The following is a 27,510-nucleotide window of genomic DNA, read 5'->3' as shown; positions in this document are numbered from 1 at the left end:
AAGGGGGGTGAATACTTATGCAAGGCACTGTATATGCATAGACCAGCTTGTTCAAAGAGTCTTTCCAGTTTGTCTTCTGTTTAGTGGTCAGTGTCTTTAGCATTTGTAGCAATGTTCGGTTGAATCGCTCGACTTGCCCATTTCCTTGAGGGTGATAAGGTGTCGTTCGTGATCCTAATACACCACAGTTCTTTTTCAGCTGGGCGAAGAGCTGGTTCTCAAATTCGCCACCTTGATCGTGGTGTATCCGTGTCGGCAGTCCAAACTTCAGGGCGTAATCATTGAAAATACGATCCGCAACTGTTTTGGCAGACTTTGAGGTGGTTGCGTAAGCCTGTGCAAAACGAGTGAAGTTATCAATGATTACCAATACTCATATCCACCTTGACACTTGTCCAAGTGAAGAAAATCTATCGAAACAAGTTCAAATGGTTGTGTTGTGACGATATTGGTAAGAGGTACCCGTGTTTCTTTGCATGGTGTCTTTTGTTTCAGGCAAGTACAAGTCCTTGCCACATAATGCTCAATTTCTTTTTGCATGTAAGGCCAAAAGAATCTATCTCTGATCAGTGATGTTGTTCGATCAATGCCTTGATGGCCCATCTCATCATGCAACTCTTTAAGTACAGTGGTCTTATACTTCTCAGGTAATACCTGCTGGGTTTTGTTTGTTGTCTTCCTGCGGAGAATTCCTTCTTCATCAATATGAAGTCTTTCCCATCCACGCAGTAGACACTTGCTTTGTACACTGAAGCTGCTAAGTCCACGTCCTGTTGGTCTCTGATCCCTCAACTTGCACTGCATTACTGGACCAATGTTCTTGTCGTCTTGCTGTGCTTGACGAATCTCAGCCCCTGAGAATGGTTTGTGCCTCTCTTCACTCACTGCTGTACATTGGAGAGAGGTAAATACTGGACAGACCCATGGTGAACTGGAGTCTTGAGTCTCAACAGCTTGGGTTGTCGCTGCCACACAATCTGATGCCAACTCTTCAGTACACTGTCCCATTATCATCTCGATATTTACAGGCATTCTTGACAGACTGTCAGAATCCACATTTTCTTTTCCTGGCCGATATCGAATGGTAAAATGGAAATCTGCAAGCTCTGCTACCCATCTGCATCCAGTTGCGTTTAGCTTAGCACTTGACAGGACATAAGTGAGCGGATTATTATCGCTAAACACAGTGAAAGTAGGTGCATAATACAGGTAATCTCTGAATTTTTCTGTAACTGCCCATTTCAAAGCAAGAAATTCAAGTTTTCCTGAGTGGAGATGGTAATTCCGTTAAGGCTGTCAGTGTTCGGGAACCGTAGGCTATCACACGGAGTTTATCATCCTGTTGTTGGTATAAAACTGCCCCGAGCCCTTGATTGGAGGCATCGGTATGGAGGATAAATGGCAGTGAAAAGTCTGGAAATCCGAGAACTGGTGGTTCAACAAGACAGTCTAAAAGTCGTTCCAATATGCGTTGATGCTCTTCAGTCCACACAATTGGTTTGTTTGATGGCACTCCTTTACTCTTCACTGTAACTCGCCTTGTGTTTAACCTGTTTTGTGGCACATGGTTATCTTCTGTTGCCCCTTTCAGCAGGCTGTACAGTGGCCCTGCGATACGGGAGAAGTCCTGTATGTATTGTCTGTAATAGCTTAACAAGCCCATAATAGCTCTTAGTTCTCCTACATTGCTAGGTCTCTTCTCTTTCAAGGCTCTCACAGCTATGGTGTCGACTGGATCGATTTTGCTACCCTCAGCTGACACAACTCTTCCCAGATAGCGAACCTCATGTTTAAATAATGAACATTTGCTGGGTTTTAGTTTAATCCCGTATTTCCTCAACAGCTGAAGCACTTTTCTGACATGGTTAACATGATTCTCAAATGATTGACTATACACTAGTGTGTCATCCAAGTAGGGGATACAGATGTTATCTCGCACGTCTTCCAAACACTCCTCCATACAGCGTTGAAAGGCTGCGGGTGCGTTCATCAATCCAAATGGAATCCTTATCCATTCATACAGGCCCCATGGAGTCACAAATGCAGTCAAAGGCCGGCTATCTTCATCCATAAAGCCCTGATGATAGGCCTTTCCTTGGTCTAGCAACGAAAACCATGAGTTACCACCAAGACTGTCAAGGATGTCCTGCACTCTAGGTATCGGTTGTCTATCAGGGTGAGTCTTTTTGTTCAGCTGTCGGTAATCTATACAAAGGCGTAGGCTGCCATCTTTTTTTCTAACACACACAACCGGTGAGGCATAAGGTGAATACGATTTCGTGACCCATCCTTGCGCAATAAGATTGTGCAGATAATCTTTCATCTCTTTATATAGTGGTTTCGGCACCGACAGGTAAGTGCGCGCTACAGGATCCATATCCTTCAACGATATTCTTAACTTCAGCTTTTGGATACATCCAATGTCATCATCTGATTTAGAAAAAGAGGAGCATTCTTCACGAAGCATGTTCTGTACTACTACTCTTTCAGGTTCATTTAAATGGCTCAGGTCAATTGGTGGATTCCATAGAATTTCAGTGACTTGCTCACTCTCTGTATTAACTTGATTCACTGACACTGGAGGGCTATGACTGGGTTTCTCAAACATGGTAGCTGGGTACACAGCCTGTACTTGCTGTAAGGTACCCATGACAGTTCTTCCTGACAGCTCAGTATCATGATCAGTGGGATTTTGCACATACAGCACAATGTAAGGTGAAACACTACGGCTGAGCTTGACTAACGTCTCACAAAACTCAAGACCTTCAGCCCACTGTGGATTTATGTCTGGCTCAAAGAGAAGGGTAATGTCTTTCTTCAGTGGCAGTGTCTGCGCTTTACAGTCAATCTGAACAGAGGTATGTTTAGGTACAGTGACCTTCTCTTTGATTGTTTTCACAACATAGCCACATGACTGCTCAACAGTCACCAGATCAATGAAGCCGGTAACATCTTCTTTCTCAAGGTTAGGAAAAGCAACTCTTAATGTCTCATGCAACTGCTCTCTTCCTGTAACATCCAGTTGTTCTGTAGTGCTGTTTTTTAATATTTGCTCAATGACATTAAAGCCTAAGATTGGCTGTGAGAGACTTCCACCTCTCATCACTAGCATGGGGACTACAAGTTCTTTAGGGTTGGCTCCCTCTGCAGCTAATCCAAAAGTGACCTCAATGAAACCCTTATAAGGCATGCTCTGTCCGTTAGCTGCTGTGATTTTCAAATCGTCGGTTGCATCAACTAATTCAGAGACATCTCTTAATTTCTCACAAGGCAAATTTCTCCTTTTCCATTTTTCATCAACAATACAGACTTGAGAGCCTATATCCCATAATGCTTGAGTCCTACAGCCTTGTATATAGCACTCAACCATACATCGTTTCCCTACCAGAGCAACAAGGCGAGAATGACTGTCGTTCTTGGTGTGGGTGGCATTTGTCCTTGGGTGGGAGAGCTGGTTTACTTGTGGGTTAAGACGCTGGTTGCATCGTTTTCTATGTTTTGGCCAATGTTCAGCTTGACAGATTTTAGAACAGTAAGTGTCTTTTTTACAGGATGCACATGCTCTGAGTCTTTGGTCTTTTCCATGGACACCACAGTGGGAGCAATGCTGTTGGGACATTCCACTGTTGCTGGTTACTCCATGTCCCGTGGGGGTAACCCTCTCCCGTTTAACGGAACATAATTTTCTTGTCTGGTTCCTCTCAACCTGCAACCTGCGAGAAAGTGTTCGCTGCTACCACATCTGAAGCAATGAGTGCAATATTCACTTCCGCTTTGCTGACAGCCATTACATTTTCTCATGCGTGCACGGTTCGGAGCAGGATACTGGTGCTGTTGTAAGAAGCTTTGTTGATATTGGGCTGTATTTCCTCTTCGTCCTGGTCCTGGGGGAGGCCAGTATCTTTGTGGTGCATTCTGGAACTGGGGAGGGGAAATGCATTCGTCCGTCACAGGTGAGGCCAGATACTGTGGCTGTGTGGGGTTAGGCTGTCGAATTGACTCTCTGATTTGTGCAACCTCAGCGCTTAGATTTTTCAATAATGCCATGTCAGAACGCATTTCTTTTAATTCATCTAGTACATCAGACTGGATTTTGTTGGTGTGTTCTGAATTTGGGTTTTTTCCTTTTTTATCTACAGGTATTTCATTAGACTGAGCTGAGTGCACAGTGGTTGCCCGCTGTTGGATAACTTGTTTCTTTTTATTTTGTCTCTCTGCTTCGTTTGCGCAAGCAATGTTGAGTTTCTCGAGAAGCAGCTCATCACTTGTTGCCGTTTGTTGCAGGTACGGTTGGAGGTCGCTCTTTATGCTATCATTTTGCAGGCCTGTTAGAACAGTATGGAGAAACATACTCTGTACGAGGACTGGATCATATCTTAGACCAGATTCTGTTTCCTGTGAGGCAAACAGGATTTTTTGTCTCAAATCTAAGGCACGGATTAAGAAGTTTTGTGGGGTCTCCTTACTATTTTGGACCTCTGAGGTGAGCTGTTTATACAGGTCTGTTGCACCCTTTTCTTGGTAATGGGATCTGAGAATCCTCCTCAAGGTAGGTAAGGTAAGGTGGTTTTTTCCCTCCAGGTAGCTTCGTAACTGCAAGCCTGGTGCGATTGCCCTAATCACTGCATCAACTATTTCTATTTCAGGAAAACCCTTGTTGATGCCTTGCTCGATTTGGTGTGCTAAACTAGAGAAGGTTAGTTTGTCCTTTTGTCCTGGCTCACCAACCTGACCTGATATTTTGAATTCTCTACTCCACTGTAAGGAGACACGAGGTTGTGGGGTCTGTTGAGCTGAGTCATGTTCTTGTTTAGCATTATTACCTTCCCCACTCACTGGCTTTTTGGCTCCATCGTTTTGAGTTGATCTCTCCTGTTGTGATAATGCTAATGCCAATTGTAGTTTCTCGATCTCTTTTTGCAACCGCTCTCCTTCTGAAGGCTGAACGACTTGCTCTTGTGCTATATTTATATTTTTTGCCTCTGAGGCTGCCTTTTCTAGTGCAGCATTTTGTTCAGCCTGTTGCAGCTCGATAATTTTATCTCTCAAAATCAGTAGCTCTGCCATCCCCTCATCCTCAAGTTTATCCAACTCGTCTCTATCTAAATGCCTTGTGACATGTAAAATGAGAGAGGAACGATTTTTACCAGATACCTCTTCATATACTGAACCAGCAATAGTTAGAAAATCACAAACTTCAATCAACGCCTCTCTTGTCAATGTGTACAGAGCACCACCAACTTCTATCTTCAAGTTCTCTCGCTCTGAAGGATCCATCTCAGTCTCTGATCCGTGGACAATGTCGATGTGATGTGGACCTTTCTCTTTGCAGAGTAGACAACGCAGTTCTCCTGGCACCAGTGGTTGACCTCAGATTACATGCAAGTCTCTCTACGTAGTTGTTGATCCACCACACGCTTTCGTCCACCTTGGCTGTAGATGTGAGGGGTTAAATGATGATTGGGGACCTCTATCCAGGACAGCTGGCCCTCATCACATTTATCCCAGCGGTGCCTCCAAATGTTGTGCCCTGAAAAGGGGAGTTGTTTATCAAATGACTCGGACACGGTATTTCCTCTCCGTCAGCGTGTTCAAGAATGACACCGTGCCCAGAGCTCCCCTAATCCGGCCTCTGCAGGTATATCCAATCGATCAGCAGATCATTCAATCAGGCTATACTAATCGAGTGCAGATTAACTATTCTCTATCACACACTTGACAAAACTAAAACGACACCATCTGCATTTTAACTATCTACCACATATACATATAAACCTGGTTGACTTTTTTGGTTAAAGAAGCTATGATCAATATCTTAACCTTTAGCTTCAACATGGAGGAGGCGGGGTTTATGACCATACTACAGCTAGTCATCAGGGAGCTATCAAGACACTTTGGCCTCACTTTAGGGGAGCTGTCATGTTGTCCATCCTTATACCGTCTATAATTCAAATTAGATAGCCTTATAGCTACACTGGCCTAAGGTCAAAATCAGTTTTGAAAATGCAAAAACATTAAACAGGAAATGACATTGAATTGTCGCCAAAGCCTTGGTTTCCACCCCATCACGAACAACAACAAAGCAGTTTTCTAACCCTTTCCATAATCAGAAATGTTGTGTTTAGTGAATTGTTGCCCTATGACCCTCTGGGCCACCGTACATATCCGTCGACATAGTGAATATGTCAGTGTCACAGCTTGTTTACACTATCTGAAAAAAAAACAGCAGTTATTTCCTCTTTAAATCTTCATGCATTATTTTGTCTTGCTTTTAAAAAAAGAGCAAAGTAGGAGCTACAGGAGGTTTGTAATTATCTTGTCTGTCACAATGTTGTCCCTTGTTCAGATTCAACTTGTTATTTAACACCAACGAACAGTTTCAGATTGCATGAGAAAATCTGAAGCACTGGAAGATGGCGTTTCTGTGTGTGTCCCGCAGATAGCCTGTTGTGGCCACTTGGCATGCTCCCCACTGTGTTGTGAAGATGTCTGGGAAGCTCATTGGCATAAACAGGGTGGTGGGGTCAGAGGACTCAACTGGGCCGCAAATAAACCAAGTTCCCTCAGTGGTAGAAGCCAGCCCTGGTGAAACACGGCCGAGGATTGGAGACGGTCAATGACATAGTCTCTCTTATTGTTTCCTTTTCTTCCAACACAATTTGTTCAGCCTTGACCGAAGAGCCACAAAGTTTATCTACTTGGTGACAAAGAAATGTTGATGATTGAAAAATGCAGTTCTGTGAATCATGACTGATGTCTGGTACAAACCCTTTAAGACGCCTGCCAAGTGCCTCACAGTAAAAGATAAATGGTCTTCTCCTCCATTAGTCCTTGGCTGCTTTGTGATCCCTTTTTCACAGTGGACTGTCAGTTAATGACTTATGCATTACACATTGCTTCTTCCTGTTACAATGTGCCTGAGAGTTCCCTTTACGAGTCAAGAGAACTCTCAGGCTCCCAGAAGGTTTTATGGAACATTACCCTATACTTCCACCCCCCCTCACCCCCTCTGCCACCATCTGGATTATTTACCTGCTGCCCTCTCCTTGGTATTTTCTCTTTGTCCTGCAACTCTCAATTAATATGGTTCTCAGATGGGATCCAGGGACCCTCTGGGGTCCGTGGCACATTTCATGTCTTGGATTCATCCATTAAAATGATCATGATATATTGGTATCCAGTGTTGAAAATGTATTTTCAAAAAATTACTTTTGTGTTCTTCTATCACATAACTATAGAAGAATAACAAGAAACTAAATCAAAGTATGCCAAGGAACATATATATGAGAGGGTCCACGGAATACTATCTATCTTGTAGGGGGTCCTTGGCTGAGAAAAATGCCTTTGTTCTGTTTGACTCTTGTAACGTTGACTCAACTTTACCTTTAACACACAGAAGTGTGAAATATTTTATTGTTTTATTGTTCAGTTTTTTTGTACAAGACATAAGAGTTGTATCGATCATGTCATCTTACTCTAAAAAAAAGTTGCTGACTTGATTGGGAAAAACTAGTTTGACAAAACAATCCAAAAATACTACTGTCCGTTTCCAAAGCTTTCAACCACACTTTTATGAGTAAAAGGAGTTTGTCCAGTTGTTGTGAAGATAGATCAGTTGGCATGTTAGTTCTGCGGCTGTAAATAATTCAGCCATGACATTTTTGGGAGTTTGGGAGAAAGCTAGTAAGTTGACCTTGTGTGGGGACAGTTCAGTCTAATCAGTTCAAGTAATCAGGAAGCTGAGTGACATGTTGCTCTCCTTTCCATCTTGTTACCAGGCCCCTGAATGCAGCACGCTCCCTTTACCCTCCCTGTTCCGACCCCTTTTTCCCCTCCCCCCCTCCCCCTCCCTGCCCTCAGGCATTATTCTCTTGCCTCTTCAGCCCCCCCCCCCCCCCCCCCCCCCCATGGCTCCCTCCCTTTCCTGCTGGCCTCTCAGCAGAGGATGTGTCTGGGTGAGAGATCGGTGTGTGAGGCAGAAGAGGGAAAACCGCCAGTAGAATGGATAAGTGCCCTCTCTCCTCCCCCCTTTCTTCTACCTTGTCTCATCTCCATTTCTTCACCCCTTCTCTGCCAGTGTTGCACCCTGGACACCCTCAGGGAACAGGAGACTTGACCAGTGCTTGGGCAGCTGAACAGTGAACTTCAATGTCAGCAGGAGATCAGAAGAATGGTGGTGACAAACCAGGAGGTAATGACACACAAACACACACACATACACACACACACACACACACACAAGCACCGCCTGCTGATGGCCAACACCCACTTATTCGTTAAAAGTCTCAGAATGACTAGAGACATATCAAAGCTGTGTATGACTGTGTGTTGCTTCTCTGAGAGAGAAATGAATGAACTCTTCAGTATCCATTATTTAGGAGTCAGGTTTATAAGGATGTATTGATCTGTGGGCCGGCGCTGGCCTTGAATTACATATTGAATATCTGCAAGTCAGCGCCATCCACCCTGAGTGTGAAGGTTCCTGTCTGGTTACCGCTGCAGACAAATGGGTCTAAATCCTGAGTGAGTAGAAATTGTTGTGGTCTTCATCAGTAGATGTTTTTTGCTCTGTCGTCTTGTTAAAAGTTGTGTTTCTGTCTAAGCGTTGAAAATATTTTCTGCTTCAAAACAGTTTTTGAAGTAAAAATGTGTGACTTTCAATGTACAGTCCATTGATTTAATCTGGAACATTCATAAAGTTGGTTGACTCTGGAGAGCGCTATCAACAACAGAGGCCAAGATATAACCAAAGGTTTAGGGTTTGGGTCAAAAATGGGTCACACTCCAAAATCTACAACCCCATAAAGCAACTTGATAACATCTTTTTGAGATCCTCTTGATCAGTGACTGCATACAAATATGGTTGATATGACAGCTCCTCAAACGTGAAGCCAAAACATCTGGATCACCCCCTGGTGGCTGGCTGCAGTATAGTATAAACCCTGCCACCTCCATGTTAGTGAATGGGACACATACCAAACAAAAAAACCTAAAGGTACACTTCCTATTTTACGTGGTTTTGTGATGTTTCTGATAAGTTCAGTTTTAATCAGTTCTTTGATGCTATAAAAAAGAAGCCCTAATCGACAGCTGAGATGGACTCGCCATTGGTAGAGCATTGTATGAGCGTGAACTTGATGCTGTGGTTCCACAACATGATCACTACTGCACAGACTCTGGCTCCAAATGATATCACCATTGATTGCAGCACTGGTATCAGAGTTATTTTAGCTTCATTTTTGTGCAGTGGGAGGAAGTGGAGAAGTGTCATCCATCTTTATATACAGACCTATTCTATGACTGGTATATTGATGTGAACATGTAATATTGGTGTAGTGCTTAAAAACATTGAATATTTGCATTTAAAATAAACTGTATAAACTTTGTTGTATGCCTTCAGAGTGGAATCGTCTTGAATCTGCTGCACCTCCACACCAACTCACCATTACTGCAGGATAATGATGTTATAGGTAATTGGTGATCTGTGCAGCAGTGGTTGCATGGCGCTCATCACTCTCCTGAATGTGAGCTCTATGGTTAGTTGTTTTACAGAGCTGTTAAGGATTTAGTCTTGGTAAAGAGAGTATACCATAAGAGACAGAAACAATCCTGTTTATGTAATTGAGACATCCAAACACACACACACAAACACACAGGGCCACAGTCATCTCTGCTGTAAAAAATATATCCTCTCCATTACGACGTAGAGATGTGTTTTACTAAACAGCATATCCCTCCTCCTAAACCTTGATATGACTGCTCCCTAGCTTGCTCAAAATTATATTTTTTATGGGCTATATAGTTGGTAGCATAGCGGTGAACAGTGAAAGCATGAGAGAGCTGAGAGGACATGTGGGAACCAAATTGTTAGTCATAACAAACACGATGTACTTTTCTTGAGCTGGTAAGTGAGAAATAAATGAAAAAAACAACAAGCAATGCAATAGATAATAACTTGTGACCGAAATCTTGCAGCTGGGAACAAACTTTATCACAGGATCTTATTTCCCCAAACATTTGTTTGTGGCAGTTGCTTTAGACACATAAATACTGACCCCTGTGAGAGCTTTTCAAGAAGTACTCAGCTAATGGTTTTTCTGGAAATAAACTATCTAATGTCCTATCTCGCCATGTCAAAGCAGTTTTCATAACCGTTTTCAGACAAGTCCAGCAGAGAATGTCCAACATTTAATTAAATTAACATTTAATTGGACTTAAGAATTTACTGATTATATTTTGGTGGTCAAAGGTCACTGTGACCTCATGTTTTTTAAATGCAATTTATCACCAACACCCATAGGGAATAACATTACATCTGGAACGTACAATAATTTAGACTCAAGCATGACCTGGTTAGACTGTCAAAGTTGAAGGTCAAAGGTCAAGGTCACTGTGACCTCATAACACATAAGAATTCAAGATCGAAATTGTATCAAGACGTTATATCCTTATTATTATAATATACATGTATCTGTTTTCATTTAAATCATATGTTTTAATTAAATATGTGAGGCTGGACAGTGAACTGTAACTTCACTGATGGAAGCATACAAATGCAAAGCATTAATTCTATACTTTACCTTAAAATGAGTAATTTATGTCTAAACCGGGAGCAGGTCCAAGTTTCTAAATGAGCCCAGAATAGACAAAAAGTGCTTCACATATGTAAGTGTATGAAGTTTCACCTTATGTTCTCCTACACACTTGGGAAGGGAGGAGTGAGGCGAAGGCTATTCAGCTGGTTTCAATCTGCAACCTAATCACTTTATGCCACTGAATCATACTAATCCTTCTATATAATTTAAATATCTATTCTACCTAAATTTCGACATATACTAAAAAAATGGCCAATTTCCTTAAATGTTTCCTTTCTTAATTCTGTCTTTATATGGAACAATAAGTCTTGCATCAGTTCAGTTCTCAAATGCTCAACATCTTAACCTTGCTACTCTATTTTGTTTCAGCATAGATCAAGTAAACGATGGTTCTCCAAACCCTTAAGTGAATGTTTCATACAGTGTTTCTCCACATTTGATTTATAATAAAAAAAAGAAAACTTGTGTCAGAAACAGTTTACGCATACCACACAACCAGGGGCATTGACCTCTGGGCAACAATGAGTCCATATCAGATTTTACTACACTGTGAAAAGATCCTGGTCTTTCTTTCCGTTTCATGACGACACATTGAAGCTTTTAAAAATTGTCGCAACCAGAAAATTTGAGAATTGATCTAGGTTTTTTAAAGGATGTGATAAGAACATTACCCTTCTAAAATCAAGAGTTAACTTTATTATAATAATTAGCAATTGATGAGAGTTTCCAAGTTATGTAAAAGCCTGCTGTGGGGAATAATGGCAATAGAAAAAGTTTATTAGACAAAAGTGGAAACGCTTAGTTTTAAGTAACAAGGAATGAACAGTCAAAGGCATGAACTTTCTCATCTCAAAATTATACACATTATATATATGGAATTCACGGCCAACAGAACTGCTAATAGGAATAGTGTCTAACAAACTGCTGTTGTGCTTCTGTATTCCCAGGGTTGGGTTTGGTTAGGTTGGGTTGGGTTTGGACGTAAATGAGGAAAGTCCTCGTTGTATTGTCAGTTATTTATTTCATTGTGAATTTAGGGTAATTTCATGCGAGTAAAATCCTTGTGAACCAACCGGTTTGTCTGAAGTTAAACAAACCAAAGAGGATTGGATACAAACTAAATGTACATGCTCCATGTTCTATAGACCATGAACAAACATTATTAATAAAGAGCCCTAAATCGTCTGTGCTAAATGAATTCTCCCTTTGTTGTTCCTCAGCTGATGTTTTATGTTGTTAGCGACTGACTGTTTTACATGGGAGACGATCACATGTTGAATAGTCAATGAAAACAAAACTAACATTGTTGCAATACTTTTCCAGCCTTGCAATTGAGAGTTGAAGGGACAGGTCCTGTTTTACTTTGGTTTAGATCCACTAAAAGCGGCAAATTAAGAATTAAAAACAAAAATGTTTCCTTTACAGTGTGAGATGTAGAGCATTTTCATATTCTTCAGTTTCTGAGAAATAATGTTTAAATCATGATTTGAATATATATAGACATAAGATAAGTGAGTGTGTATAATTTGGTGCAGATTAGCAGACTACCTCCTATTCCTTTGTTATATTATTGGAGCTAGACAGACCTGGGTATGAGTGCTTGGCCTTGGTGAGATATTTGTTCTAGTTCCTTGTTCCCTCTGATCTCTGATGGGCTTCACTTAAAAACATTGGTTCTGGTTCTTTCTTAAATTTATTATCTATTTGCTACGATTAGAACATTTCCAACAGTGGTAACTTCTAAATGTAATCAAAAGGTGAACATTGTTAACAAAAATTTATTTCATCACAAAAAAACAGTTACACAATGGTTTTGGCTCTTTATGTCTGTAACATAAAAAATAGAACCGTAGGACAGGAAATACTGACCTGACGTTTCCCTCCCGTATCTGCCCGACAGACACAGTGCCGGTGGCTGAGGTATGGGCAGAGGTGGAGAGGGCCGAGTGCTTAGCCCGTGGCGCTGCCTTGAAGTGGGCCTCAGGTGTTTTCTGTCGGCCTGAACATCTGGAGCGACTGAGCCAGTATAAGAAGAGAGAGAGTCAGAGGACTGCTTCCATACACACCAGGCTCAAGGTGAAAACACAGAGACACATCCAAATGCACACAACAAACTCATGATTAGTTGCAGTCACAGTTTATCAAATGGTCTCGCATATTATGTAGACACTGGGATTTAATCCCTGTTAAACCAATGTTTATTTCTTGTTATCATCACTTCCTCCCAGTCCATGGTCCAGTCGTACCTGGAGGGGGTAGGCTGGGGTCTGGAGCAGCTCCAGGAGGCCCGGGCGGAGCTGAGGGAGGTGTCACACACTTTGAAGAAAGCAGGACTGGAATCCAATCAAAACGCCAATGGGGTGAAGCCGCTGGAGAGGCTGAGAGAAGTGTCAGTCAACCACAGTCAGCTCCTCGCTGCTGTCAGCAACTTGCCACGTCTGTACTCAGGTGACACACTGCATTATGGACACAGATAATGAATCAATTTAATGTTTAATCTAGATTACCTGTGCTTTTCACATTTTCTCAGGTCCAGAATGTTTGATGTACATGGATGAAGGAACATTTTTGGGGGAAAATGTAATTGTTTAAGTGATGTTGTGTTGTAATCACCTTCACCCTAGTTGCATTTGCCTTAATACTTTTGTACTATATTACCGCCTAGATCATTCTAAACATACTGTACTGTTAGTATAATATAATATAGTCCTGGAGATCAGCTCTGCTGTAAATGCCCCTTTGATGTAGCTCAGAATGTTCAGCTTTTGTTATAACCCTGCACCAGCGACACCCAGTGGCAGGTAGCATAATGTTTTTGGGTTGTCCTTCCTTCTGTACCATTTCCGTGAACGCAATATCTCAAAAATGCCTTGAGGGAAAAAAAATTCACAATACATTCACTTTGACTCAAGGAATAACTGATTTGACTTTGGCTGCCAAAGGTGACAGTTCATGGTCTCAGTGGCCCCACAAAATATGTTTATGTTTTACGTCAAAGTGATATTTTAAGATTAGCTTGAGGGAATATCTTCAAATTTAGGGCAGACTTGAACTCAAAGTTGAACTGATTGGATTTTGGTTATCGAAGGTAAAATGCCATGCAACATAATGTTGTTGTGAAAGTGATATATCAGCAATACCAAAGGGGAATTTTATCACATCTGGCTCAAACATTGACTTGGACTCAAATGACCAGATTTTGGCTTCCAAAGGCACTGCCACTGTGACCTCACAAAACACATGTAGTGGAGAGCGGGGTAATTTGAGACATTTTTTACATTTGCTCCCCTCTAGGCAACCTAAGATCTATATCAGTAAAATGTACACATTTCCCATTAATTCAGGATGTTTCCTAGCAATGGAAATGATCAGAATTTCTTCAGGACAAAGGGCAGTGAAAATATGATTGTTTTCTAAAAAGTGGTCTTGTGTCTCACTTTACCCCGGCTTAGGGGACCAGAGAAATCAAGGGGGTAAAGTGATCCACTGATCCATTGTTTCTCTGTCCAATTGGCAGGGACAGGGATATTGTTTTTCTCTGGCGTATTCAAATGCCAGTTCACGGCACTTAACTGGAGCAAGGCCATGGAACTGGTCAGCTAGTTGTTTCAAGTGTTTGGCTCCTCCTCCATCTCATCTGTGAACATTATCTTTGCCTCAGCTACTGCACCCCAGGCTACTGATTTTCCTTTCCCTTTCTCTTTTTCTTTATGAATCTTTTGAGGGTTGTCTTATCAATATTTCTATCCCTTCCAGCTTTTCTTAAGGACTTCTTTCCTTGCATGACCTCAGCGGCTGCACTCTCCATCCCTGCAAGGGTTGTTTGGCCCCAGGTTGTCTCCTTAGTTTCTTGGCATGATGGCTTTTCTACAATGTTTATGACATTAAAAATAAAACATATGTCATGTAATATCAGACTAAAATATGTTTAAGACTAAACTTAACTTGTGCTTCATGTCTCACTTTACCCCACAGCATTAGTCTCACTTTACCCCACAGCCAACATTTTTGAAAAAACAACACATGTTAGCAATTCAGGCTAATCTTCAGCTAGCATCAATCACATGGTTTTATATGTTGGAAGTTCACCAACATGTATGATATAAGTTTTTCTACCTGAATCAATTTGTTTTGACACAACAGTTGATCAAGTTCAAAGCGAGAAAATTTACTTTTACATGCAAAAAACACATTTTTGTGAAAAAACATACTTTCCACAGCACCAGCACCAACTTCCTCATGGCAAGGAGGGAATGGGAGGGGCTTGAAAACATAATGGTCACATGACCACAAATATGTTCCTTTGCCTAGATACAGAGGGTGTCTCACATTACCCGATGTCTCACATTACCCCACTCTCCCCTATTGCCTTGTGAATGCGCTATCTCAAGAATGCCTTGAGGTAATTTTTTATTAATTTCATACAGTCTCAATTATAAACTGATTAGATTTCATTGGTCAAAGATAAAGGTCATGGTGACCTTATATGAATCTGGAAAACACATTTTTAAGATGACTGCACTGGCTGGCTGTGCGTCAGTGTGGTATTTCTAGTTCATATTGTGACAGAGTCAAGTCTGCTAGTTTTACTCTTAATATTTAATTTTGAGCTATCCACCTATAAATGTCTATATGGTTAAAATATAGCAAACATAAATATAAAGCATCTGAATTGTAATGATTTCTAACCATTTTACCCAGCTATTCTGGTTCTGTGCAGAACCAACGAAAATAAGAGTAATTCTCTGAGAAACATCCATGCGTCATCAAATGGTTATGGTGCAATGTAGAACATTTTTGCTGGAAAGGTTGCATAAATTGTTGACAGTTAGAGGAATGAAGTTCTTTCTCCCTCCTCCCCTGTCTTACTCTTCACAGTGCATAGTCTGGTGTTAGAGACTGAGCGTCTGGTGGAATCCCGGCGCCTCCTGGAGGCCCACGCCCGGCTGATGGATCTGGAGCGCTGGCAGGACGACATCCTCTGGCAGCTCCACGGAGCTGCTGGGACGGCAGGAAGTGCAATCAGCAATGAAGACAAAGAGCTTGTGGCCAAATATTTCTGTGGTGTTGGGCGGCTTGTAGACGCCTTGGGTGAGAACATCATCTCAGTTTACTCAGTATTATAAGTTCAGTTCAATTTGGCTCATTCTAAATTATGTATTATTAACAAGAAAAGTTGTTATAGAGTTATAAGTTTGTATGTTGATCGCATACAATATATACAATATAGCAGTAAAATATGTTATAGCATGAAAGAACACCTTGTTTTCATGATATAACATAGTATTAATCATTTCTTTGTTTTTCTGACATGGCAAATACATTTACATTTTTCTCACTTTATGACTGGACACTGGGATTAACTCCACGTTTCACTCACTTATAAAAGTTGACCAATTATTTTATATATTCTTCCTGATGTTAAGAAACAAATGAATTCAAAATGATATCATGAGGTTACACCCTTGAAAGGTCTCTTTGTTATATATGGCTACAATATAAATTGTATTAAGTTTATAGACTTATTTCACTACTTGGGGGCAGCAGAAAAGACTCATAACAGAACACTGGCAGACAGTTGTAGTTGCAGTATACATTCAGCTGATACTGTGTATCATTAGCCTTCACCTGGAGTTGTGTTTACCAGGAATAATCTCCTCCATTGCAATAGTTCCTTTTTGGTGAGTCTGCTGACTGGATCTAGGGAGGTTGTACAGCTATATTATTATTTTCACTATTCATATTATTCTTATTATTAGGTTTTTTAGTTGTCATAGTGGGACAGGGGAAACCATGTGACTGATAGCAGATGCATCTTGGATGCTATTGAACGCATCACCAGTGACGTAACCTGGGGTCATTGGGTTTTCTGGCTCTTATCAGACTCAGCCTTGCCCAGATGACCCAGCTGAGGTGGATTAGATGTTGACTTGTGTCAGTGTGCTCCACCTCATGGATCTCCTCTCCTGATCCAGAGCCATCTCAAGGCTTTCTCTGCTGCCTCAGTGATGTTTTCGAAGGCTCCTCTCCCAACTCGTTGATACCCAGTGCATGCAAGGCTTTAGAAAGTGATGGACCTGCAGTCTTGATAGGCATATACCTTTCCTTCAGGCCCTATGTCTGGCGACCAACTCGCCATACTTAGTCTTCCTCCACTCACTGACTTCCTCCAGGTGCCCCCACAGCATTCTCAGTTCTAACAACACAATGTTCTTTGTGACCTCTGACGCGAGGAGGAGATCTGAACTTCAGCTGCTTCCCCAAAGCAAGCCGCCATCCCTTTGGCCTTATTCTTTGCTCAACATCTGTCAACATGTTAATCTGAGGGTCTGTCTAATGAAAACCTAAATAATAATAATAACATAACACTATATCTTGTGTTTAACCTCGATAAAAGCAGGGAGAAGTGAGTGCTATGAATATCAGCAGCATTAATGAAAAAAAGACCAGTTCCAGGATGAGTCTCTAACATCCTCAACATCCACCCTGTCCCTGCAGGTAAGGAGCTATGGGCAGTGGTGAGCAGTGCTCTGGCTCTGGCCCGACAAAATCCCACACCGTTTGTATCGGCAGTGAGGATAGTGGAGCGGGAGGAAGCCCTGGACCAAGCTCTGCTGGAGGACAGAGGGGGCACCAGGAGCAACAGCAGACCCCTGCCCCCTGGACGACCTCGCTGCTGGAGAGCATGCTTCTTCCAGGTCAGAGCCATCTGATACATAACCCTTCACCTTTAGATTCAAAATACTGATTGTGTTCTCTCTCGATTCCCCCACCTCTCAGGTACTAGAGGAGGCGGTTTCTGCCCGGTTCCGTAGCGTGTCCTACCTCCACACGCGTGGCCCAGGTCTGGCAGGACACCTCGCCGCTCTCCAGCACGCTACCATGGCTGACCTGGCCACTGTACGCCACCTGCTGGAGCACTGTGTGCCACCCCACTACCGTCTCACAGGAGCATACCTGAGGGCCAGCCATCGCTGTTTACATGCTCACCTGGCACAGGTGAGTGATGGGACAGAAGGTGACCAATGCTGCCCTGTGTCACTCATTAATAAGTTGACTCCACATCTCTCTGAACAATTACAGAGACTATTAGAGCTACGTCTTCCACTAAGCTAATTCTATTTTTGATTTGTATTCATTTGAAAAGATCTCACTACACACATGTAAGTGATATTTGTGGCTTAGGTTAGCAGCTGGGACCTGGAGAGTGGTGAAATCTTTGCCGTGCTTAACTGGGTGCTACACATCTATAACAGGTGAGGCATTTTTATTTTTGTCTTACTGTCTTTGTGTCGTTCTTTGTGCACAATATTGTTGATGTCACTGACAAGCATCTAAAGAAGCATGATTGATGACAAATACATAAAACACATCTGTTTTCTTAGATTTTCAAGGTTAAAGACATTAGAAGAGGAAAAGATTCCTGTGGCATAAATTGATCTAATCTTTACATGTTATTACATCTTCAAGCCTTTAAAACAGTAATGAATAAAGCATCACTCTCTTGCACTGCTCGAAGGTTAAAGATTTATGTAGCCTATAACAGTGTTACAACAGTGTCCCATAGAGTCTCAGCTCGTTCTGTCCAAGTTCAATGTTTGGTAACGTGGCTAAACAATTATGTAATTATATAACTTACATATATTAACATATTCGCTGTGTTTCATCGAGGTCCAGGGAGCTTCACGAGTTGTACAAGTGCACGTAGGCAACTGTCACAGGATTTAGCAGAGGACCCAAATGCAGTTACATAAATGCACAAATAAATGTTTTATATGGTATAGGTATTTTTAACAATCAACAGCTCTGAGTGCGACAGTCTTGTTTTGGCAGCCCTGACATGATTGGTCATCCAGAGCTGGTGACTGAGATGGAGAAAGAAGAGCTGGGACCTCTCATCTCCATCGAGGGCCTGGAGCGGCTGCAGGGCAAATATGTGCAGAGTGTTCGGGTGAGTTGACCGCAAGCTTTTTCTTTTTCTCAAGATTTCACATTAGTCACCTGTGACACCACAGTGTCACACAAAATGTGTTGCTATGCACAATAAGATATGAAAGTAATGTGATATAAATGAGTGGTCATCTGCTGAGATGAGATGAGGACCGAGCTGGGTTTGACCAGGGCACTGGATATCAACCAATCAATCAATCAATCAAATTTTATTTGTATAGCCCATATTCACAAATTAGGATTCGTCTCATAGGGCTTTAACAGGGTGTGACATCCTCTGTCCTTAACCTCAGAGAGAGTCACATGTTCAGTAGAAACCTCAGAGAGAGCCACATGTGAGGGATCCCTCTCCCAGGGCGGACAGAAGTGCAATAGATGTCAAGTGTAGGAAAACATCATCAAGATTAACGTTTTTAGCAGCATGGATGAGGGTAAACATCCCGAAGGACAACCCCAACTTGACATGCCAAGCAGTCCCGCTGCAATCACAGTCCATGGTCAGCAACCAGCAGGACCACGATCCACCATCCAGACCAGACGCCACTCCAGTCCTCAGTCACCGTCCACCGCCGCCAACCAGGACCCATCACGAGCCCCCACCGCGGTCCTGGTCCACCGCCCGTACCCAATGCCAACGCTACACAGGGTCCGCCACCACGATCGGCCCATACGACAGAGAATCTGCCACACTGGATCCACCATAGCGACCCCTGATGCGCGATCCACAAACCGCAATCCATGGTGCGGCCACAGAGGCCCTGGATCTGCGGGTGATAAAGCGAAGGGATTCCGGGGAAGGGGGATAGGGATGGAGAAGAGGAAGGAGAAGCTGGAAAGAGAAGCTCCGTGTGTCATGTGTCATAAATTCCCTTTGCGTCTTAGGGTCATCAGGGGTTTTTGCAATCAATGATACAATGATACAGGCCGAACTTGGTGCTACACTGAGGCTCAAGGTAAATCTGACTGGTTACTGGTTTGTATGATAGTACGATGAAAACCATGTGGCCCACTCAGTAGATCAGCCATCAATACCTCTATGCCTTTTTAAACTAAACGCTTCCTATTTTAGAAAATAGAACAAGTTACGTTCTGCCGCACTAATTAGCTCTAACTATAAGCTTTATCAAAAAGGAAGGTTTTGAGCCTACTCTTAAATGAACAGATGGTGTCTGCCTTCCGAACTAAAGTATATCGAGACTGTAGGTGACTGGGTAGGAGGAGGGTCACAGCAAATCCCTGAAATGACAGCTGACAGTAAGTGAGAGGAGACCAGATTGAAAGTTTGACACCAACTATGATTGGATGACAGCAACACTCCAAGTAATCTGATAGGAAGAGGAGAGCGTGAGAGAGATTTGTGAATAAATGGATTATAGAGGATGTCTTCCTGATTTAACTAATGTTCCTGACTTTCATGAGACATTTCGTGTTCAGCCCTCATCATTGGTCATATTCATAAACACTTTACTTTGTTTGTTCACCAAAAATCAGACTTTTGGGAAAGGGAGATGTATCGACTACCTGCTAAAATGATGCCAGTTTGTCTCTGGAAAAGTCAGGACTCAGTGAAACTACTCTAATCAGAAACCTGGTGGTGTCTGTCACTGTGTGTGTCCATGTTTGATGCTGTTATAGAAGAGTGTGTCAGAGTGGATGCACAAAGCTCTACAGGTGGAGCTGCAAGACTGGCAGAGAGACCAGGAGCCAGATACAGACCATGAAGGTTTCTACCAAACCAGCCTGCCTACCATCATCACACAGGTATACAATATACAGCACAAGACATAAAATATATCAACCACATCCTGAACATACACAGAGAGAGCCTGCAATAAGAACTGTGGCACCAACATCCACTTTAAGTGCCACTCAAACGGCCTTCAATACAACTTGACACACCGAAGCAGTCAACTGTCCAGACAGGTGGTCATGATGAGAGATACTGGTGCAAATTCTTTTCATCCCTGTCCACTGCCTGGAGACACACTTAGTAATGGCACTGTGCTTATTGCATCTTTAAATTAAATTAAAAAAAGGTTTTTAGCACTTTTCAGCACCACAATGCCCTTTACACTTTCTGTGGCCTTGTTCTGTTTGTGGGACTGTGATAGATGCTGGAGGAGAATGCCCGGGTGGCTTTTATGATCGGAGAATCCCTTCGAGATCAGACAATACAGATGGGACTGTATGAGATGGAGAACCTTTTGAACAGGTGTGTGTGAATGTGTGCCTGTGGGTGTCTGTCTGTGTGTGTGTGTGTGTGTGTGTGTGTGTGTGTGTGTGTGTGTGTGTGTGTGTGTGTGTGTGTGTGTGTATGTGTGTGTGTGTTTGTTTGTGTGTATGTGTGTTTATACATACCTGCCTCCTGTTTTATACTCAGCTGCTCTGCTGCAGTTCACCAGCTCTTATCTTCACATTGCTTCACCTCCAGGTTTCGGGAAGCTCTGGTGGAATTCGGGAAAGAACATCGAAGGGCTCCGAGCAATGACAAAAACAAGTTCTACCTCCACTACTTGCTGGCGTCTATCAGCAACTGCATCATTCTCAAGTAAGATTATGGCACAGTATAGATTCAATGCTCCAGGGACCTAGTGTGGGTTAATATCATTCAGTCAGCATCACATATCCTGCTAAAGAGACCATGTCTTCACTCTTGATTCACTGTGTGCAGCTTGGAGACTTTCCCTTTACCTAAGGAGAAAAATATTTGTTTGTGTTTTCATCTACAGCGTTTCTCTCACAATAAAAGGAAAAATCATTTCAGGAATAACCAAGAGAAAAAGCAGAATCAAATCTCAGCTTGTTTATAAATACATTCTGTGTGCTCTTGTGTATCTCTGTAGAAGGTCCACAGAGAGCCTGCAGCAGCAGCAGTCATCACGCTCAGCGGGTCAGTTTTCTCGGACCCCTCCCAACCCGCTGGCAGCTCTGGACCGGGCGGTGAGACGAGCATGTTGCCTGGTGATGGATCAGCTCCTTTTGGACCTCCAGCCTCTCCTTCCAGGATTGCTGACCCGACCCTGGCTGGTCCAGGGAGACCCCACCCCCAAACTCTGCCATGTCCTGGAACATCACCTGGAGCTGTACGGCCGCGTTCGGCCGCCCTGCCGACAGGTCACTGCTCTGCTCTGTTTCCACCCGCAGTGAGATATCGTAGTTTAGCTTTACTGCACTTCTTTGGGGTAAAGCTGGAGGACAGAAATGAATGTTTAATAAAACCCAGTGAGTGAAGCAGAACGACTGTAAGAGTAATAAAGTAATAACAAAATAAAGCAGAGAGGATTCTCCTGCAGACCTCTCCTTCAATTCTCCATTATATCCACTCAATTTTTTTAGGTTGTTTAATTATTAATGACATTTTACACCAGTATTTATAAGATTTTATTTAAAAAAATACAAATTATTTAAGGGGCTTAGATGTCTTCCTAAAATGTAAATAATACTTATGTTGACTCATATCTCAGTGTTACAGCAATAAGTACTCTATGTGCTCAGTCAAACTGCTCTTTCTTCATATCAGAGGATGATATTGCGTCAATAAAACCTTAAAGTAGTTTATTACATGCACAACACAAAAAGGTTTATCTCTAACAGTGCACATACTGGAGAGTTGTTAGGAACATTTCCTCCTTTGGAACTAAAATATTCTGTATTTGCATTGGGAGCAGGGGTGGACTGGGACAAAAATTCAGCTCTGGCATTGTCTGTCCAGACCAGCCCACTACATTATCAGCGGACACCACATAGAAGTCCACAAATCTCGCGGTGTCTTCTCTCATGCATACTACTGTTACCACCTAGCTCAAATATGGCAACAAGAAGGGAGGCCACACACAAACCTCTCAAGCCAAAAGTAAATTTATTTAACTCCAAATCAAGATAGCTCTAACTACGTAGTGGGAGGTGTAAAATATGTTACGCGTCAGTGGTGTTAACAGTGTTTGGATGTGTGAAAATAAGGTGTGATGTATGTTGTAAGGTGCAGAAGCAAAGAAAAACAAAGGCTGAGGGCCCCATGCCCCTGGAAGCAGCCTTTAGATCTGCAGCTGAAGCCCAGCCCAAAAGGGCAGGCCCAGGGTGACGCCCCTGCCAGCTCTATCTGTGTCTGGAAAACAACTCCTCAGGCTCTCACATGTCAAGTGGTCAACCTGAGAAGGACATGGATACATTATAGTGTCTCTAATCATCACAAATTAAGTATGATTTCATAAAACATAAAAAATGATAAACTCACCAGACTAGAGGAGACTCAACAGACAAACTTTGGTACAGTGAAGGCAGAGAGTGGAGGCAGACAGAGAGCAAGTCATCGAACATGGACAGAGGGGGAACAACTCCTCAGGCTCTCACATGTCAAGTGGTCAACCTGAGAAGGACATGATACATTCTAATGTCTCTAATCATCACAAATTAAGTATGATTTCATAAAAAATAAAAAATGATAAACTCACCAGACTAGAGGAGACTCAATAGACATGGTACAGTAAAGGCAGAGAGTGGAGGCAGACAAAGAGCAAGTCCTCGAACATGGACAGAGGGGGAACAACTCCTCAGGCTCTCACATGTCAAGTGGTCAACCTGAGAAGGACATGATACATTCTAATGTCTGAAAAATAAAGAAAATGTTTTCCTCTGTCCTGCACCTAGAGTTCAGAACTTTTTGGATGTGTGTTTCTTTTAAAACCTTTTGAAAATTATTATAATTATGAAGTATGAACTTATACATTAAAAAATACATGATAAACTTACCAAATTATAACAGTGGTCCCAAATGTCCACATATAAAATAGAGGGAGAACGACTCCTCAAATATATCACAACAACCTGTAATGGAGAATAATTGGTCATTTAGTGTACATGATCACACCATTAAGGATCAACACATAAGCACTCTCATCTCTATTTACAGCTCAGAAAGTTTACTGTTGCTATGGCAACAGTAAACGACGTTAGCAGCTCTTAGCTAGCTTAGCTAAATCATCTGAACAATAATAACCCATAATATCACATTTCGGCATATTAAAACAAAATCAAAAACGTTTTCTACTTTGTTTTGGACATGTCTCAAAAATGTAGCCTAGCCAGCCCCAGGCCAACGTTACTTACCATGTCTGCCTCCACTCGCTCATCATTGTCGAGTCCTCCTCGCTCGTCTCCCGGCGCACCTGCTGCTGCTGGGCTGGTGAACCCGGCACCAAATAGGTCCGTCAGTTTGGCACATTTAGCAGCCTCCACCTCCAGAGACTTCAGCTTTTTTTTTCGATGCTTCTCAGCGCCACCCGGGCGTTTTTTACTCTTATTATCCATTTTAAGTTTCTGTCTCAGCAGCAGCCCGTCCCGCGACTCCCCCCGCCAATGGCATGAGGTCCCGCCCCACCCTGGTTTGTGTTGTGATTGACAGCACTGTCAGGGCTCTCTGAGCCTGTTAGCCCATGATTGATTGACAATGACAAACAATAGACCAATAATATGTGTCGATGCTGGCAACACACTGCTAGCCATCTGTAGCCAATTGGCCGGCCCAATTGGAGGGAATTTAGAGAGGAAGAAGAGAAAAAAAAAACGGGAAAAAAAACATAGCGGACCAGACCGGCCCACATTGGGTCAACGGCCCACCGGGACGATGCCCCGTATGCCAGATGGCCAGTCCACCCCTGATTGGGAGGATTCATTCTCGAAAAGTGTTCAGTCCACGTGCGCTGCTGAATGTTATGTTAATGTCTTACAGCGTCTGCAGGAGGAGGCCCAGTGGCTGATGGTGGTGGAGTACGTCAGGGCTCTGATGCAGAAGAGGCTGGTGTGTCGCAACGCAGACGAGCGGAGGCAGCTTGCCCAGCAGATGGTTCAGGATGACCAGCTGTTCAGAGAAATCCTCCACAGCCTGGTGAGTGGTACTGACATCAGAAGTGGTCACGCTCACCTGATGTTCACAAGAGTTCACAGAGATTTCTCATTAACCACTAACCAGCCCTAGCAGTATTGTGGTGTTTGTGTCTGATTGTGTCCGATTTTCATCTTTAATGTGTGATTGACGTGACAGGAAAATTCTGGCGTGATTCTACAGAAATACACACATTTTTTAATCTGGGTTAATAATGGTATAGTGGCAAGGTTTCACTGTAGAGTTATATTGACTGAAGTACTGGTTTGTAAACGTATCTGTGTGAATCAAAAAGCAATTATTATATTATGTGATACAACGTCTACACAGTAACCAATGGCAACATTAACAACATCCTAATCGGTCAAACTCAGGTGTGTACAGTAACTGTGTGCCTCTGTAGGAGGGCGATGGGTCAGCACCTGATGTGAACCCTTTAGCCTTACTACCCGTCCTTGCTGACTTCATCCGACTCAAAGACACCGCCATGCTCACTCTGGAAGTGTCAGGACTCGCAGCCAAATATCCTGACATCAGGTAACCTGACCTCACTGCTCTCGCCTGACTCATGCTTTTCAGCCTGTCCTGCTCTTTGTGTGCATTGGTAGAAGTCCAATTTTTATCACGTCAAACCAGATCCTTGTTACTGAATTAGCTGATACTAACTGTTAAGTATCACAATATTTATAAATTCAAAAGCATTGTTTACTAAATCACAATTACATCTGAATGTTTTTCTGTTCCCTTAGTGAAGAGCATGTGTCTGTACTGCTGGACATCCGGGGGGATGTGTCCAGGGACATCAGATGGGCTGTATTGGACTTGCTGGAGCAGAGCGCCCCCCCTTTGCCGGCAGGATATCGGCCCATCTTCACTGACATCCTGGTGCCTCCCACGACCATGGCCTTCTGTCTGCCCACTGCCAAGTGTGCATGACTACAATTGAAACTTTGGCCAGTACTCCATATTTCTCATTCTAATCAGGGTGGACCTGATTCTCTGATAGATCATCAAAAACCAGGTCCCCTTAGTTAGTTGATATACTAAAAATGCAGAGGAGAAAAATGCTTATGAATCTGTTCCTGCTATAACTCATGCTATGTTGATGGATGGACAACCTGTATTCAACCTATATTCTCATTATTTATCCAGCGATAATTTATTCATTTTCATTTCCTCCCCACCGCCTTGCTTGGCACTCAAGTGTAACGCACATCATTCGTATAGGGAGCTGCTCAGGACACCCCTCACAGCGTTTGATAGGAATTCATATTCTTCGAGCTGGTCTTTGCTGGTCTAATCGGTTCATATATGTGATGCATCATTATATCTCATTTTGAGCCTCAGGGTCATGCTTTATGTATTCAGACAGAGGGGCGTAAAAAATTTAATCAGAATGAAAAATTGCGCTAATTTCTGGTATAATTTCACAGCATCATGTACAGTACATATGGAGAGGAATGAAGCTCTTAAAGCGCACGGACGCTTTTTGGGGAAGAAATTACGTTACAACGTACAGTATTTAGTGAGGACTCTGGATCTGTCTACCGGTCTACCTGAGGAACATATGCTGCTGATTCATTGCCTATAATGATCCATGTAAAATATATAAATATGTTTTCATTAATCTCTCTCTTTTTGTACTTTTATTTTCTCCAAATTTACCATGTACCATGTTGTTTTTATTGGATGTTTTAAATCAGATTTTTTTTAAAGTATTTATTGTATTTATGTGATGTGTTTCCACAGTGGTATTTCGAAGGATATTTAGCTTTTATGGTTTAATGTCACATTGTAAATTATTTTTAACAAATGTCTAAATAAATGTACATAAATGTTGAAGTAAAGTCTCATCTCATCTCATCTCATCTCATTTTCGTCCGCTTATCCGGGGTCGGGTCGCGGGGGGAGCAGCTCAAGCAGGGGGCCCCAGACTTCCCTTTCCCGGGCCACATTGACCAACTCTGACGGGGGGATCCCGAGGCGTTCCCAGGCCAGTGTTGAGATATAATCTCTCCACCTAGTCCTGGGTCTTCCCCGAGGTCTCCTCCCCACTGGACGTGCCTGAAACACCTCCCAAGGAAGGCGCCCAGTGGGCATCCTTACCAGATGCCCGAACCACCTCAGCTGACTCCTTTCTAAGTAAAGGAGCAGCGGCTCTAATCCGAGTTCCTCACGGATGGCTGAGCTTCTCACCCTATCCCTAAGGGAGATGCCAGCCACCCTTCTGAGAAAACTCATCTCGGCCGCTTGTACCCGCGATCTCGTCCTTTCGGTCATCACCCAGCCCTCATGACCATAGGTGAGGATAGGAACGAAGATCGACCGGTAGATCGAGAGCTTTGCCTTGCGGCTCAGCTCTCTTTTCGTTACAACGGTGCGGTAAAGCGAACGCAATACCGCCCCCGCTGCTCCGATTCTCCGGCCAATCTCATGCTCCATAGTACCCTCACTCGCGAACAAGACCCCGAGGTACTTGAACTCCTTCACTTGGGCTAAGGACTCATTTCCTACCCGGAGTAAGCAATCCATCGGTTTCCTGCTAAGAGTCATGGCCTCAGATTTAGCGGTGCTGATCCTCATCCCAGCCGCTTCACACTCGGCCGCCAGCCGATCCAGTGAGTGCTGAAGGTCACAGGCCGATGATCCAATGAGGACCACGTCATCTGCAAAAAGCAGTGACGAGATCCTCAGACCACCGAACTGCAACCCCTCCCCACCACGACTACGCCTCGACATCCTGTCCATGTATATCACAAACAGGATTGGTGACAAGGCGCAGCCCTGGCGGAGACCAGCTCCCACTGAGAACGAAACTGACTGGCTGCCGAGGACGCAAACACAGCTCTCGCTTTGGGAGTACAGGGATTGGATGGCCCTGAGGATAGACCCCCTTACCCCATACTCCCGCAGCACCTCCCACAGTTTCTCCCGGGGGACCCGTTCATACGCCTTCTCCAGATCCACAAAACACATGTAGACCGGATGGGCATACTCCCAGGCCCCCTCCAGGATCCTTGCGAGAGTGAAGAGCTGGTCCGTAGTTCCACGTCCGGGGCGAAAACCGCATTGTTCCTCTTCAAT

General features: G+C 43.1%; 1 protein-coding gene across 2 annotated transcripts; it reads left to right on the top strand.

Annotated features, from left to right (window-relative positions):
- The first annotated feature begins 7,938 nt into the window (after positions 1–7,938).
- Positions 7,939–26,273, top strand: exoc3l1 (exocyst complex component 3-like 1). Of its 2 annotated transcripts, none has more exons than XM_053427745.1 (15): positions 7,939–8,191; positions 12,496–12,671; positions 12,824–13,043; positions 15,474–15,686; positions 17,094–17,293; positions 17,376–17,594; positions 17,781–17,851; positions 18,429–18,546; positions 20,181–20,306; positions 20,657–20,757; positions 20,977–21,093; positions 21,389–21,659; positions 24,274–24,429; positions 24,830–24,963; positions 25,176–26,273. In XM_053427745.1, exons 1-15 carry the CDS (start codon positions 8,149–8,151, stop codon positions 25,360–25,362), a joined length of 2,352 nt encoding a protein of 783 aa, XP_053283720.1. In that variant the 5' UTR covers positions 7,939–8,148; the 3' UTR covers positions 25,363–26,273. The 2 variants fall into 2 exon arrangements, with proteins under 2 accessions (XP_053283720.1, XP_053283721.1); XM_053427746.1 differs by lacking the exon at positions 7,939–8,191 and adding an exon at positions 8,233–8,523.
- The last annotated feature ends 1,237 nt before the right edge of the window (positions 26,274–27,510 follow it).

Source organism: Pleuronectes platessa, chromosome 7 (genome assembly GCF_947347685.1).
Source record: "Pleuronectes platessa chromosome 7, fPlePla1.1, whole genome shotgun sequence".
Lineage (NCBI taxonomy): Eukaryota > Metazoa > Chordata > Actinopteri > Pleuronectiformes > Pleuronectidae > Pleuronectes > Pleuronectes platessa.
Note: the sequence above shows the minus strand (reverse complement) of the source record. Positions and strands in the feature narration are given on the sequence as shown.